Here is a 14,211-nt window from a genome sequence, read left to right on the forward strand (position 1 = left end):
AATACACCTCCAAAAAAAAAAAAATTAAAAAAAAAATAAAAATAGAACAACAGGATCTATTCTCCTCATCAGAATCCAAGTGACCTAACTAGGAAGAAACAAAGCTGTCATATGTAAAAATCTTCAGAGAAAAGACTTCCTCTGTTACAACTAGAAACTGAAAATATAATGTAGGCTGTGAGTGGTATCCCTCCTCCTGACTTTTTCCAAAGAACTTTTTCTTAGAAACCATGAGAAAAACTTCTGCTTTGGCAAACATAAATGATGTATTTCTACATCGAGTTTTAGCTCTGAACTCACACAGGCACTGACATAAAGACTTTTACTCAACAACTACATGCATGCCTTTAGAATCCACACACAGTAACCACTTTGTGTGCTCAGGCTTCAGTAGCTAATTCTGTAATTACCCCAGGCAACAGGAAAAAAATATCAGAAGTGCTGCACAAAGCTATTTTCCCTCAGATAAAGTTCACCTGACTTCCCAGTTGAGTAACTACTGCACAAAAGTGCAGGCAGATGTTTTTTTTGGGAAGAATCAACTTGTACTGAATGATCTGTACCAGTACATTGCTCTTTCAAGAGTGAAAAACACCTCTTGAACTCGAAACAGTAACATGTAAGGCAAGAAAGAGCCCTACACACCCAGACAGAAATGACTGAAGTTATAGCAAAGAATTTGGAGAAGGAAGGAGAAGAAGACTGCCCTCCAAAGCAACTTTCACCTCTATGACCAGCTTAACTTTCTGTTGCTTTTTTCTTAGTATGGGAATGTCATCGACCTCCCAGAGCAGGATTACAGTCCTGCATTCACCTTCCTTTCTTCAGTTTCCAGGAAGAAAGTAATTGCAAACACTTGTAATTTAAACCCAAGTGATCTCACCACTAAGGAGACACAACATCATGTTCTTAATGGCTTTTCCCTCTTTTGTTAGATTCAAAAGCAAGCTTGCTTTGGGCACTGAGCTGCCAATATCCAAAAAGAGAAGAGTGGCAGTTACTTGCAAATACTCTGCCATTGAATTTTATCTAGTGCACGCACTAGAAGTAGAGAGTTTCAGCAGCTGTTAGTCACTTTCACACAGTAATTGCCATTTTTCTAGATGAAAATAAACAGGCAGGATGTTTCCAGGGCATGGAGATTACAGTGCAGGACTATCAGAGGAGATAGTGGCTGCATAAGGAGAAAATAAACCTATTTCTGAGTTTTTCTGCTTACAAGTCACCTCATGCAGGACTGTAGCAGGAACAAAGACGACATTCTCCACCACCCCTTCCCTAGTGACATGGGGATATTATCTGCATCTTCTCCCCCTCCCACCTTCATTTCTGAAGCTGCCTGTAAATAAGATGCTGTATCTTTGCTTGTTACATTCAGTTAAGCAGTTCTGCACACAGCAACTTCTCCCAAGCCACTGAATGCAGCAGTCTTATCAGCAAGAGCCAGCTTTGGCTTTGTAAGGAAAATAATCAGGTTATATTCACTTAGTTCAAATGTACCGACTTTAATTTGAAGAGCATTGACTTGATAAATGTGTGAGTGTAAAAGTGTTTCACCAATAGCTGTGTTCATGGATCGGTGTATTGTGGGTTTTTATTATGTATTTACTTTTTAACTAATGAGAAGTGCTCCAGATAGTGAAGTGCTTTTAAATGAAAAAAAACATTCATCTCTCCAACCCCAAATGGAACCAAACTGGATTGGTACAGGAAAAATTTGTCAAAGTAGTGTTCACTTATGCAATATTTCTTGTGTAAATGGTGAATTGACACCTTGATCAATCAAATTTTTGCAACCAAGTGCTCAGAGAAGTGCTCCCACCACAGAGACAGGCGTTGATCTTGCACCTTCCTGCCTCCCACCAGCCAGCACAGGAATGAGGGGCCTCAGCCTGGAGGAGTCTGAGTGAGATCAAATGCCAAGAGACCAGGGCTTCACTGCTCTTCTGGCTTCTCCTTTCATCTTTCTGAAGTGGAACAGGAACTTTCTCAAAAATCGAATGAACCTGAAATGTACTTAGAGTCCTTCCTGAACACAGCTTTGAACAGAAATGCCAGCTTCCAGGCTCTGAGAGAATGACAAGGTACTATAAACAAAACACACTTTGTACAAACATAACAACAAATTTGAGGAGCAAGAGCAGATGCTACTCTGACCCTCCAAGTCTAGATCACAAATGGATTAAATCAATTTTGTAATTTGTTTCTGAGGTTTTTTTCTAACAGAGGGAAGGCATGCTTCTTCTCACTGAAGTGGCAGCTGCAGCATCTCTTTTAAAAAAAAGCTCCAAGACTCCATTTCTCCAATGGAGAAACAGATACCAATCCCCATGTCCTTGACTTTAATTTCCAAAGCACCCCCATTCATATCTGTACTTCTTCCCCCTCGCAATACACAAACGTTTTTTTGCTGAACAAAATCCGTATCAACTATCAGCAAAGAACACCAGACATTGACACTGGGAAGCAAAGTAAATAGCAAATACCAACTTGCAATCTATTTTCATAGAGCCCTTACATTTCCAAAAAGGAAGGTACTACTTATCTATTTTGGTTTGAATTTCAGGAAGCTAGAAGAAACAGCTGAGAAAGACAGAAAAAAAATACAGTGCTACAAGTTTTTTCAGTACATCTGCAGTACTACATCATGTGCTATGTATCTTCAATTATTTCCTAAGAACCTGTTAGCAAGTTTCAAATTTTATTTAGGCATACTTTAACTCAATTTATAGATCCTCTTATCCAAGATTTAATTAAATCAGATCACATTTAGGAGTTCTTGCCTGTCAGTATTTATCATCTTACTTAGGAGGGAGATAAAACCCAAATAACTTAGCTTTAATAAACTGATGGTCAGACTGAAATGAACCTCTTGCTCATTAAACGAGAGACTTCATATACAGCAACACAGATAGCTTACCTTTATTTTTCATTTTTCTTTTTTTTTTCATTATACTTCTGCAATTAACAGAGCTGGGGAAAAGTATTTCTGATTCGACACACACACAACGCCACGGGTCTTTTCAACAGTTCATCTGCAATTTCTATTTGATTCTGCTATTATCACTGCAGAAAGTTAATTACTTAGCAACACATCTGACATCACTTATGTCAGAGGTTTATTCAGTGTTACACCTTTGCTTTGCCACTGAAAAAAAATTCCTTGCCTGAAAAATGCAAACATTTTAACACAATATCAGCCAAATTTTCCATGATCTGGCAGCAATCATCTTACCAGGTTTACACCAGTAATTCTCTTTGCACAAAATAAAATATCAGGCCCATGGCTGGGCATTTCTTACTGTTCTTCTATTTTTAAGGTGATGTGATCTGCTCTTAGTGACTTTTCCAGATAGCAAGAACAAGACTTCATCAGAGCTGATGGTCTCCCATCCCTGTGGGGTGACAGGCTCCCTGATCCTGCAGTCACCCTGTTCACCCACCCCTCTCCCAGGCAGTCACCTCTCAGTGAGCCTGAAACAACAGCACAGCTCCTTTCCCCCAGCCCTTGCCTGCAAAGAGCGGGGCATTGCTGCCCAACCAAAGACAAAATGAGACATAAACTCCACTCCCATTGCTCTAATGCTTTGCTAGCTGCCCTTCCCGGGGGCCAAGCAGCGAGGTCCCTGTGCTCACACAAACACTTTCAGAGGTGGCAGGTTTCACACAAACACTGTGGTTCACCACAGGAGTCACACTTCCCCTTCAGTGCTCCTGTGGGTATCACTTAAAGCACATTATATTTGCATTAACCCATTAACCTAAGAGAGAAACTGCTGTCAGCATTCTGCAGCTCAGCACCTACAGCAGTACTCGAGTACATCATGACAATAACCCCAGAGGTATCACAGTTCTTTGACCACATCACATTCTTAATGACACCTGTCAATAATTTGGTAATGAAGTTGGAAAGTAATGGCATAAACAACAGAACAATAAAACATTCTTTCTGCCATAATCACAAGTCACAAAGGAAAATAAATATTGGTTCCAGATCTCAAGCAAAGCATTACTTCATACAAAGTCAGATTTCTGAAAAAAATAAGCTGAAGTGTGTCACATTTCCTCATGACTCAAAGGAATTTGTATTGAAGTTCACTAATATTTGGCACTTTGTCCCCATTTCCTGTGGATTTCCACAGTATCTGAAAGTACTGTGGCTCTCCAGGCTTTCATTATAAGAAAAATTCAACAGCTTTACTTACGCATTAGGTTGTAAATGTGCTTTTCTGCAACATGTTCCGTAAACAGCTTTATAAGGTCATCTTTTAAGTCTCTGTTTAGCTTGGTTTCTATGTAAAATTTATTCTGGAAAATAAGACAGAAGTTTTCAAGTTTGTTTCTCATAATAGCAAATAAAGTAAATTTCATTTTAGAACTTTAAGAAATTTTGTAAATACTCTTAACACCAAAATACAACTGGACATCATGTTTGTAATGAAAGAAAGTATGTTTCCCAACGACTAAAAGTGATTAAGCCATTAAAATAGATGGGTTACAATAATAAATCATCAGCACAACTATCCACTTCTGTGGTTCAATGACAGTCTCAGAGGATAGCTACTCAGAATGAATCAGCTGTGCAAATAAGTGATATACAAATCTACACAAAAGTGAACTACATTGAAATTTTGACCAATTCAGCATTAATAAAGAATTCATCTCTTTGAGGGAAATTCAAATGCAATTCTATTAACGAGTTCCTCGAGGGCCCCAATACCTGATGTACTATTTGGTATCAATGCTCCATTTCCTGCAATTAATAGCAAGGCTTCTTGTCTGTGTCTTATTCAAAGAGGTGTTTTAAAAGCTGGAGGGAAAAAATTCCTTCAAGATAAATCTCCTACTATTAAAAAGCTAACCTGTAAGTAGAACAGCTGAATTAAGTAATCTGGACAAATGGTGTAAAAGAGTTAAACAGATAACCTAAGAGAAAATAAACTCAAAAATAATTCACAGAAACACTTATCTGAGAGATTTACTAGAAGAAGAGATAAATTAAGGGAGAAAGGTTTTTCCATGCTTTAAATCAAGTTTTTCTCCTATTCACTAAAGCATTTAACAAAACCAGAACCCTCAGAACACACAGCAATTTTCCTGTTTCTATGTGAAACCCATTCTCTTGGCCATTACCAAAACTACAAACACACTGCAACATTCTGTCCAGACAGAAACCCCTTAAACTTTTGAGAGAACATTCACCAGCAGTTATTTACCTTTAATAAAGATTGAACGTGGCAGAACAAAGGCAATCTGAGGCCTGAATACATGCTTCTATTGTAGTTTAAATTTGTTGCAGTGATGGACAACAGCCTTAAAACGATTTTTTTTTTTTTTTTTTTTTTTTTTAAATTTACTAAACCTGCTGCTGGTGGTTTCCTCTGATACCCTGAATTTATCCTGACAACCTGGGCCTGTGAACAGAGATTGAGGGAAAGGCTCTGCAGACAGAATACCCTAATTAGAAAGAGATTAACTTATTGGTAAAGGTGAATCGCTTTTCAAAAGTCAATGGTGAATTGCCATTGCAACAGAAACCCACAGCAACTGAAGATACACTTCGAGGAAGTGTTAACTACACACCACACTACAGCCTTTCACCAGAACATTTTCTTAAACCAGTTTGCACAAGATGTGCAAACTAGGATGCTTCATTTTGCTCAGGGGCTGGAAAGCCTAAGCTTTTAATTCTAGTAATTTCATTACTAGAAACCCCACAATCCAGCAGTTACAAGACAGTACAAACACAGAAGAAATGTAAAATACTCTTCACATTTGCTCACTTGGAAACACCTTTCCAAAAAGATATTCCACTTGTGTGGGCTTAAATAGACAATGAAAAAGCATCTAACTGAAGCACTTCATTTCCAATCCACAGTGTTGGAAGGAGAGAGCAGAAGAGTTGTCACCTCCCCTGTTCTTGTTAGGGGTAAATCAGGAAGAATTTCTGTCTAACTTGTCTTTCTGTCTAACCTAGGCTCTGCCAGGGTTTCCTGAAAAATGACTCAAGTCACATAAAGATCTAACTGACATGTAAAAGGTAAGCAGGTATGAGTAACTGAGAAAGTCAGTTATGATACAAACATTTATTCTACAAAACACCTTATGATAAAGCAATCTGGCAAATCTTAAAAGATAAACCTCAGTTAATATTAAGAGGAGATCAATAAATACTTGAAAGAAGAGAACACAGTATATAGGTGCGCTTATCACATCATACTCACATATATTTGTGTATACAGACACACACAAAATGCCCTCTAGCTGATAAGAAACAAAGTGCAATACCACCCAGTAACATAACAATATTTTGGAGGTAATGAAAAAATTTTAACTATCCCAAAACCACAGCGCTCACAAATGTTAGGCTCATATAACATGACAAAATAACAGATTTTCAGCTGTATCTCAAAGTAAAATGAAAAACTAAGATTCTGTAAGAAAAATATATAATCTAAATTTTATTTTTTATTCAAGTGGAAATACTTTTCATTCATGTGTGTAGCACACCGTGATATGTTCAACCTGTAAGCACCCACCATAATCCCACTTAAATTTACAAAACAGTTTTATGCCAGGAACAAAGCACTGTGTATGAAACTGACTTCCAGTTTAATTTGTTTTACCTTCAGTTACATCCCTGAACTTCTGAAGGAGCCTAAACCCACAGAATCTCAGAGGGTCTTTTGGCCTCTGTGCTTTTCTGACAAACCTGCTGCAGCAGCCTAAGACTGAAAAAATCCATCATCACGGAGAAAAAACAAAGTGCTGCCAGCAAAGGAAGGAAAAAAGGAAACTCCCTCAGTTGCAAGGTCAGTCCTCTCAGCCACCCCCCCTGATAAGCCTGGAAACGCCCCTTGGTCACCACACACACACAGGGTAAGAAATCATCTTTCCTACTTTGGTACGTATCAGGAAACTGTTGCTGCTGCTTTTAAGACACACAGGACTAAGACAAAATATTATGCCATATTCCAGTTTTACATAAAAGCTTCAGTTTTTTCTCGGCTTCATATATTTTAAAAATATTTAAGTGCATATTAAAAGTTTTCCTAAGCAGCAATATAATTATCCTTTCAGAACAAAGTCCTCAAGAGCAACTCAACAGCCTTGGAAACCCCTGATTAAAGCAATCACAGAAACGGAAAGCCTTGTCACCTCTGACATAAAGGCAGAGTTTAACTACTTGGACCACTTCAAAATGCTTTGAAAAGCACCTATTACAGTAACTGCAAAGCTGTAATTTAGACTGTAATTAGGTTTTCACCTCTTGCAGTTGTTTTTCCATTGTACTTTTGGACCAAACAAAGGAAACTGCTGTTGCTGTATGAGAAAACTTTATTAGACATTACAATATAAAATTGTAAGAGTACCTGTACATAGAAGTACTTCTAAATGTATACAGAAAAAACTAAGAAACACATTTTTCACCCTGACTTTTCTAGACATATTTCTCACATCATGCACAACACTGAGATTATTCCAGTGAAAAAATACGACCTCTAATTTGCCATTAGCCTTATAAAGCAGCTGTACAGCAGAGCCAAGTCAGCATTGCTTTTGGCAGCAAGAGGAACTAACAGGTCACAGAACCAGATAAAAGGGCAGATTAGAAGATACCAAATTCAAAAAAGGCAAATTCCTCTTTTAATGCAATAAATTTGTATGGGAACACAATGCCAAAATACTGTAGCAAGTTACCTAAATTCACTGAGACACAGGAGAGCCTCCTAAAGGTTACTGCTTCCCAAACTCTGTGAAACTAGCAATGAGAAAAACTTAGAAGAGTTTGAGGCTTATTTAATCTGGGTTTGGTTTTTTTTTCATTTCTGAGTGATGCCAAAAAAAAGACAGTTTCTGAGAAAAGGACAGATTTCAAACTTAAGTTATTCATTACCACAAAAGAAAAAAAAAAAAAAGCAATAAAAGTTTTGGTACATCAACAAAAAGGATGCAAAATATTGGTTTCTGAACCACTCCAAGTACACTTGACAGTGCTATGAACATTATTTTGTCTTTATCCAGCCAATACACTGAATTGCTTGATCAAATGATAAAGACATTTCCAAGACACATTTCTTCCTGTCTTTTCTGAATCTGTACTATTTGAAAGCAAAAAATAATCATCTCTATAACCTGCCCAAACTAAGAGGCCAAAACTTAACAAGTAAATAAATTACCTCTTTTCAAAAAAGATATAAATAATGAACTATTTGAGATGCCTTTTTTCCCTTTATTCTCTTTTTCCCCACTCCCAGGAAAGAAGCATTAGGGCAGAAACCAACTGCAAAACTCTGCATTTAAAAACCATGGCTTCCCCTTCCTCTCCCCATACAATTTGATCAGTATTGTTAGCAGGCACCAAAACTAGGAACGAATCTTAAGTTTTACATGTCAGAAATCATTATGACTGCATTTTATTCTTTTCACTTTCAGTCAGCATTTTGCGTATGGACATATTTATTTGAAAAGAATTTTCTAAAACTTACCATATATATGAAAAGAGGCACAATGCTCTGCAATGCTCCCATATACTGTCCAAGAGCTACGTTAAATCTTTCAATATAGAGATCTGGAGGGCTGGCCTGCAAGAAACCGTAAAAGTCAGGTTGGAATTTGAACAAGAGAAAGATCTGGAACAGCATGGGCTATGCTTTCATAGCAAACTCAAACAACTACAAAGGATTTGATACACTAGGTCCACACAAAGCAAGCCACACATCATTCCAGAGTTTCTGCTCTAACTCCCTCCAGCAAAACCAATCTCCCCTCAATAACTAGGTTTTGCCTAAGACTATACATCAGTGCCCAGCACAAGGTCTATTCAGTAAGAAATACAGTGAGCCTGTAACAAGCTGACATTTAGCATATGCAAATAAAAACACTTTTTTCAAGACCAGAGGTTTGTTTTGAAAGCACCAGCTGTCATGCCTAGAATCCATAACCAAATCTGCACAAGTGCTGCAGTGTGTGCTCCCACCCCCCTGAGCTCTCACTCCATCAGAGCAGGGTGGCACAGAACTGCTGCTTTGCAGCTGAGCTGGCGAGTGGCACATCCTCCAGCTCCAGGGAACACTGTCCTCCACAGAAAACCTTTCTAAGTTACTGCTGGGTCACCTCAGGCAAAGCAAGTGTTCAGGGGGTTCAGCTTCACAGAGACGCAACGTCTTCAGAGAGAGTTCTGTGCTCAGGTCTCACGCCCCAGGTTTGGCCTGTGGAAATCTCCAGCCGTGCTCCAGCTCACGGCATCCCCCTGGAGCCTAAACTTGGCTACACAAAACCTGAATGTGCTGTTTTCTGGCTACAATACCCTATTTCCCAAAGAAGGGGATAAGGAAGCTGTTCAGGAGCAGGTGAAGTTAAATGGAGAAGAGAACCAGAAGAATGGGAAGCGCTAAGCACTGTTTCTGTTACAATACCCATTTGGAGGCCTGCAGGGGAGCTGCACTGGCACATTCAGAAGTGCACTTAGATACTCACAGCTGGAAGTGGAGCTATAGCAATGTCTACCTCCATATCCACTTCTCCACCCCAATCCTCCCCCTTACACTGCCCTACCTCTGAGCCCAACCCCTGCTTTGGTCTTTCCAGAGGGGCTGTGTGGCTGCCTGAGTTCCTACCACTCACATACAGAGATACACCTACACAGGCACAAGGTTGCTTCCTAATCAGAAGCAAAACTTCTCTTCCCCTGCACTGTTTTTCCTTCTGACAGCCCCAAGCCAAAAGAAGATAAAGAATACAGCAATAAGCGGGACCTTGCAAGAATACAAGTTCAAAGATTTTCCTAAAGCCAAAGCATCTGTGGCATAAGAAACACTCAAGGCTTAGCTGCACCTCGACCATCTTATCATAGCTTAAAGCTATCTTTACAAACATTTTTCAGCCTTTGTATGGACACTCACTAGCAGCCCTAAGAGAAAAGTTAAAATTTATGTTGATATTTTGCTCTATCAAGTATTCTAAATTTATAACCTTTTTTTTCTTTTCTTTAAAATAGCTTCTTTTGCCTCCCTTCTTAATATGCTTAATAAACACGTGGGTAATTTTCACAGCAAACACCAACACCAAGCAGACAGTTCAGAAAGGAAAGCAAAACTGGCAAAGGAAGAAAGAGTGTTACTCCATATGCAGTTGCCAAAGGCTACATATGGTTATTCCTCATTTTGATCATAAGGTTTTAATCTTATTGCAAATGCAGTTCTCAGGGTGGCCAAACAAATTTTAGTTCAAAATGCCAACAACATATAAAAGTGGCTATGAGCTCCAAGGACTCCCTTTCATATATAGCTACATATACAATTTGTTGCAAATAACGTGCAATGAAATCTGCATTCTAAGCAGTATGTATTCCTGCTTCACTCCTTTTCAACCTCACCTTTAAATATGGTTATACCTTCTGATTTGTATACAGCTTCTAAGATTAAAGAAAAAGGAAAATTCTACTTGAAAGAGCACGTCAGACAAAAGGAGACCATAGCCTGACACAGGGCACCTCTCTTCTCTCACTGATAGATTTCCATTTTAATTAAAAAACACAAAACAACAATAAAGCCAACAAGAAAAAAACACAGACAGAAGCTGTCTGGGCAGTGGAGATTTAATCCCAGGCAATGTGTGCAGCCAGTCTGCGAAACTTTTGACAGGGGATGTAAGCACTGATGTCTTTTTTCCCCACTGCAAATGAGAACTCTGCTAGCTCAGCTTCCAAAGAACATGTCACAGTAAGGGAAGCTGTTTATGAGGGGACAACATCTGCACACCCAGCTGGCTCCTGAGAATGACCTCAGGAGCCCTTTAATGGAAGGATACCTGCGAGCTGTCAACCACCATCTCACCTTGGAATCAAATGGAAAACAACTGCTCTGGATAAAGACAAAAAAAGTTGAGAGGTGCTGATAGCTTCAGAGGAACTACCTCACTAGTGTCAGGCAAATATCAGGCCTTGGTTTTAATCTTTGCAATGCAGAAATTATGGTGGTGTCTGCTTTATCAGCATGAAATGTCACATTTCAATTTTATTCTCCTGATAGCATTTCATGTCAAGCCTCGACAGCCAAGACACTAACAGCAATGGACAACAACAACAAAAAAGCACGCTTGACAATCAAACTCTGCTCAACTAAAGCTTGACTTGTAAACTACCAAAATACCAAAGCCAAAGAGAAATCAATAATAGTATTTGCACAGCTCATCTATGAATTACTGTAATCTGTGAGGGGAAAACAGAACCATCTGTTTTCTGTTCATCACAGTGTTACTGTACAACTGCTCCAAACCGTCAGACTGAAATTAATTATTTGCTTCAGCACAGGATCTTTCTCCACATCTTTACATTCACATTTATAGGACAGTAACTGGAGCTGGAATAGTTTTATATAAACTACTTGAATTCTGTAAACTAAAAAGCAGCACATGGCAACAAATTCATGGGTAAATAGAAGTTGCTAAGATTTTTATATTAACTGGCCATCATTACAGGCCAAGTTGCATTTAAAAATCTATACTTATTCAGATATAGCTATTAAAACAAACAAACAAACAAAAAAACCTGCTTTGGCTAACACCTTTTACTCCTGATCCTAGTCCAGAAAAAGAGAACACATACATTCAGCTGTTTAAATTACAAGGGGAGGGGCAGAATTAAGCATGACATTTGCTTCTTACAACTCCCCAGCAACTATTAAGTCTTTAAATCCACCCCTATCTTACCTGAGGGATGTATTACAGAAGCTATTCAAAATACACACTCCCAGCCTAAGGTTTTCCAGGAAAGAAGAGGATCCCTCATTCCTTCGCTCCTCATTCTGAATCCTATCAAACTGTCAATTCAGGGCGCTGGGGATGGGCTTTTTGTAAATTTGTTGGATTTTTTTGATTGTTTGGGTTTTTTTTAAAACACTCAATACAGGCAGACAGTTTAAATCATCTTCTACATTTGCTCCTATCTACCACTTGTTGGGTTAAGAACAGTTTTCCAGCAACTATTCTGTGTCTGTCCTCAGGAACATTGAATATTTGGATGGATTTCTCAAACTCTGATGCAGTTGCATTGGCTTAGCATCTTCTGCTTGGCTGTGAGTCAACTGCTTCTTAAAATAAAATACTATGGCTTCTGTTTAAAAGCTGATGTTAAGACAAAATTTCATCTCCTTACACACCATAGTGGACATCTCAGCACCAACAGAAATGAGAAGTAACAGGAAAACACATTTGAGAAAGGATGACATACAAGAACACTGTCAAAACAAAACAAGCAGCTGGAGACCCTGCATACTAAATTACCCTTCCCTTATTTGAAATCTAGTATCTAGGCATTTCAATGCACTTGTGGACAAGAAACTATGTATCTGAAAAAGATCTAGGTTTCTTCAGCTTGAACATCAGTCTCAATACCATTCTTAAGCTGAACATATGAAATGAGAAGGCAGCTGCTGGCTCTAAACAACTCAGAAACGGCTCACAAGAAAGAATCAGAGACAACACTTCTGTGCCTGAGGAACATAAAGTTAATCTGTTTATGAAGAGTTGTCTGGCACAACCAGCAGTATGTGTAGTAGAGCTCACATTCCTATGGTGAATGGGCAGCTCCATTTTCCTGGGAACATGCTCCCTGCCAAAATGCCAGCACATATGCTGCAGCACCCCTCCCACGCCTGCCAAGTGAAAAGGGAGAATGGCTATGACTACACAAATTAACCTGTTATTCATGTAAGTGCTCTGAATCTTCTAAACCACTCTTTGTTCTTTCTCAAGAAAATACAGTTTGTTTACCTTGCCTTGCAATGTATGCGATGCCCAGGTCTACCTCACTAGAAATTGGTATTATTAAAACATTTTACAAGAAACAGACATCAAACCAAAGCACAGCTGATTCAAAGGCTGTGTCTTCCTAGTCAAGCCTGCACTCAAACCTGTTCAAAGCCCTGTGACATTTTCTCATGTAACTGTCTTACAGCAGGTTAGCAGGTGTGGGCCATGCTCCATTCCCATTCTACAGGCTTGTAAAACAAAAAGACATTGTATCTAGACCATCAAAACCCCAAATAAAAAAAAAATCAAAGATCATTGTAAAAAGACCATCAAAACTGTGGAGCAGTAAATCTTCTTTTCTATCTATTAAATACATATTAATTTGTGCTGTATTTAATTGTATCTTTCTGTAATTGCATCAAGGTCTGCAGCTCCAGTGTAGTGTGACAAGGCAGTACACAAAGCTGCAGGACTACAAGCCTTTCCAAAAAGCTGCAGGCAAGAATGCTCCTCTCAGCTTAACTTGCTGATGATTGTGTCATTTTTAATGGGAATTGTGGCAATATTGTCACCCCTACTACTTCAAGGCAAAGCCATCTTTTTGATGTCCTCACACAAAGATACAAACATTTATAACACTTCTGATTTCTACCATCTGAGTTGAAATCATCCATATGATCTGATTCAGTTCAGTGAAATTCACAGCAGTAAATTCACTTCAGTATTAAAGCTGCTTTTGCTGATACCTTTACCAGGAGTCCTTTGAGCACCTTTTTAAAGCCCTCGTTCAGGACACCTGACTCTCATACACATTCTCCCAAGGAAACAGCAAGTGGGACAACACTTTCATACACTGCACTGACTGGTTTGAGAGCCGACAAGACAAAAGGCTGAGGAGTTGTAACGATTAATATCAGGCAGGAAACCTTTCTAGCATTGCACAACAAAGACTATAAACCTGCAGGTCCTGGGGGCCAAAGAGCAGACATGCAAATTATCTACCAACACCAGTGACTCCTCAGCATAGTCATATTCATTATAAAAAAATGTAATTCAGCATCATAAAAAAAACCCACCACAAACAGAAAACAACAGATCCCTTTTTCTCTCTCTTCTGGAGTAAAAAAAAAAAAAAAAAAAAGGTGCAATACGACAAATAAATGGTTTTCAGCTCTCAATCATTTCACAAAGGAAGCACTGAGTTTACTCTAACTAAAAGGAAAATACTGCACTGCACCTGCACAAAAAGCTATGTTTGTAACAAGCCAGTTCAAAGCCACAACACACTCTGATTGTCAATGCTTTGAGTACTTTCCAGCATTTTTTGCTGAAGAGATACATAATGGGTAAAGTGTTTGATTTTAAATTACTTTATCAGAGTGCATAAGAATAAATTAAGCCAGAAACACTAGTGCCGAATGCAAATACAGTTTTACTCATTTTAAAGAGATGTATTTA

At 38.7% G+C, this 14,211-nt stretch overlaps 1 protein-coding gene across 2 annotated transcripts in view; it reads right to left on the reverse strand.

Moving 5' to 3' along the window:
* Window positions 1-14,211, reverse strand: part of CACUL1 (CDK2 associated cullin domain 1) — a 40,614-nt gene that overhangs the window by 12,135 nt on the left and 14,268 nt on the right. Inside the window, exons 4-5 of one of the 2 annotated variants that reach the window (XM_083866629.1) lie at window positions 8,490-8,585; window positions 4,206-4,308 (exon numbers count right to left, since the gene is read on the reverse strand). In XM_083866629.1, the coding sequence (XP_083722755.1) occupies window positions 4,206-4,308; window positions 8,490-8,585 (199 nt within the window). The remainder of the gene's footprint in view (window positions 1-4,205; window positions 4,309-8,489; window positions 8,586-14,211) is intronic. The other variant, XM_083866630.1, reaches the window with a different exon arrangement.

Source organism: Zosterops lateralis (genome assembly GCF_965231275.1).
Source record: "Zosterops lateralis genome assembly, chromosome: 8".
NCBI lineage: Eukaryota > Metazoa > Chordata > Aves > Passeriformes > Zosteropidae > Zosterops > Zosterops lateralis.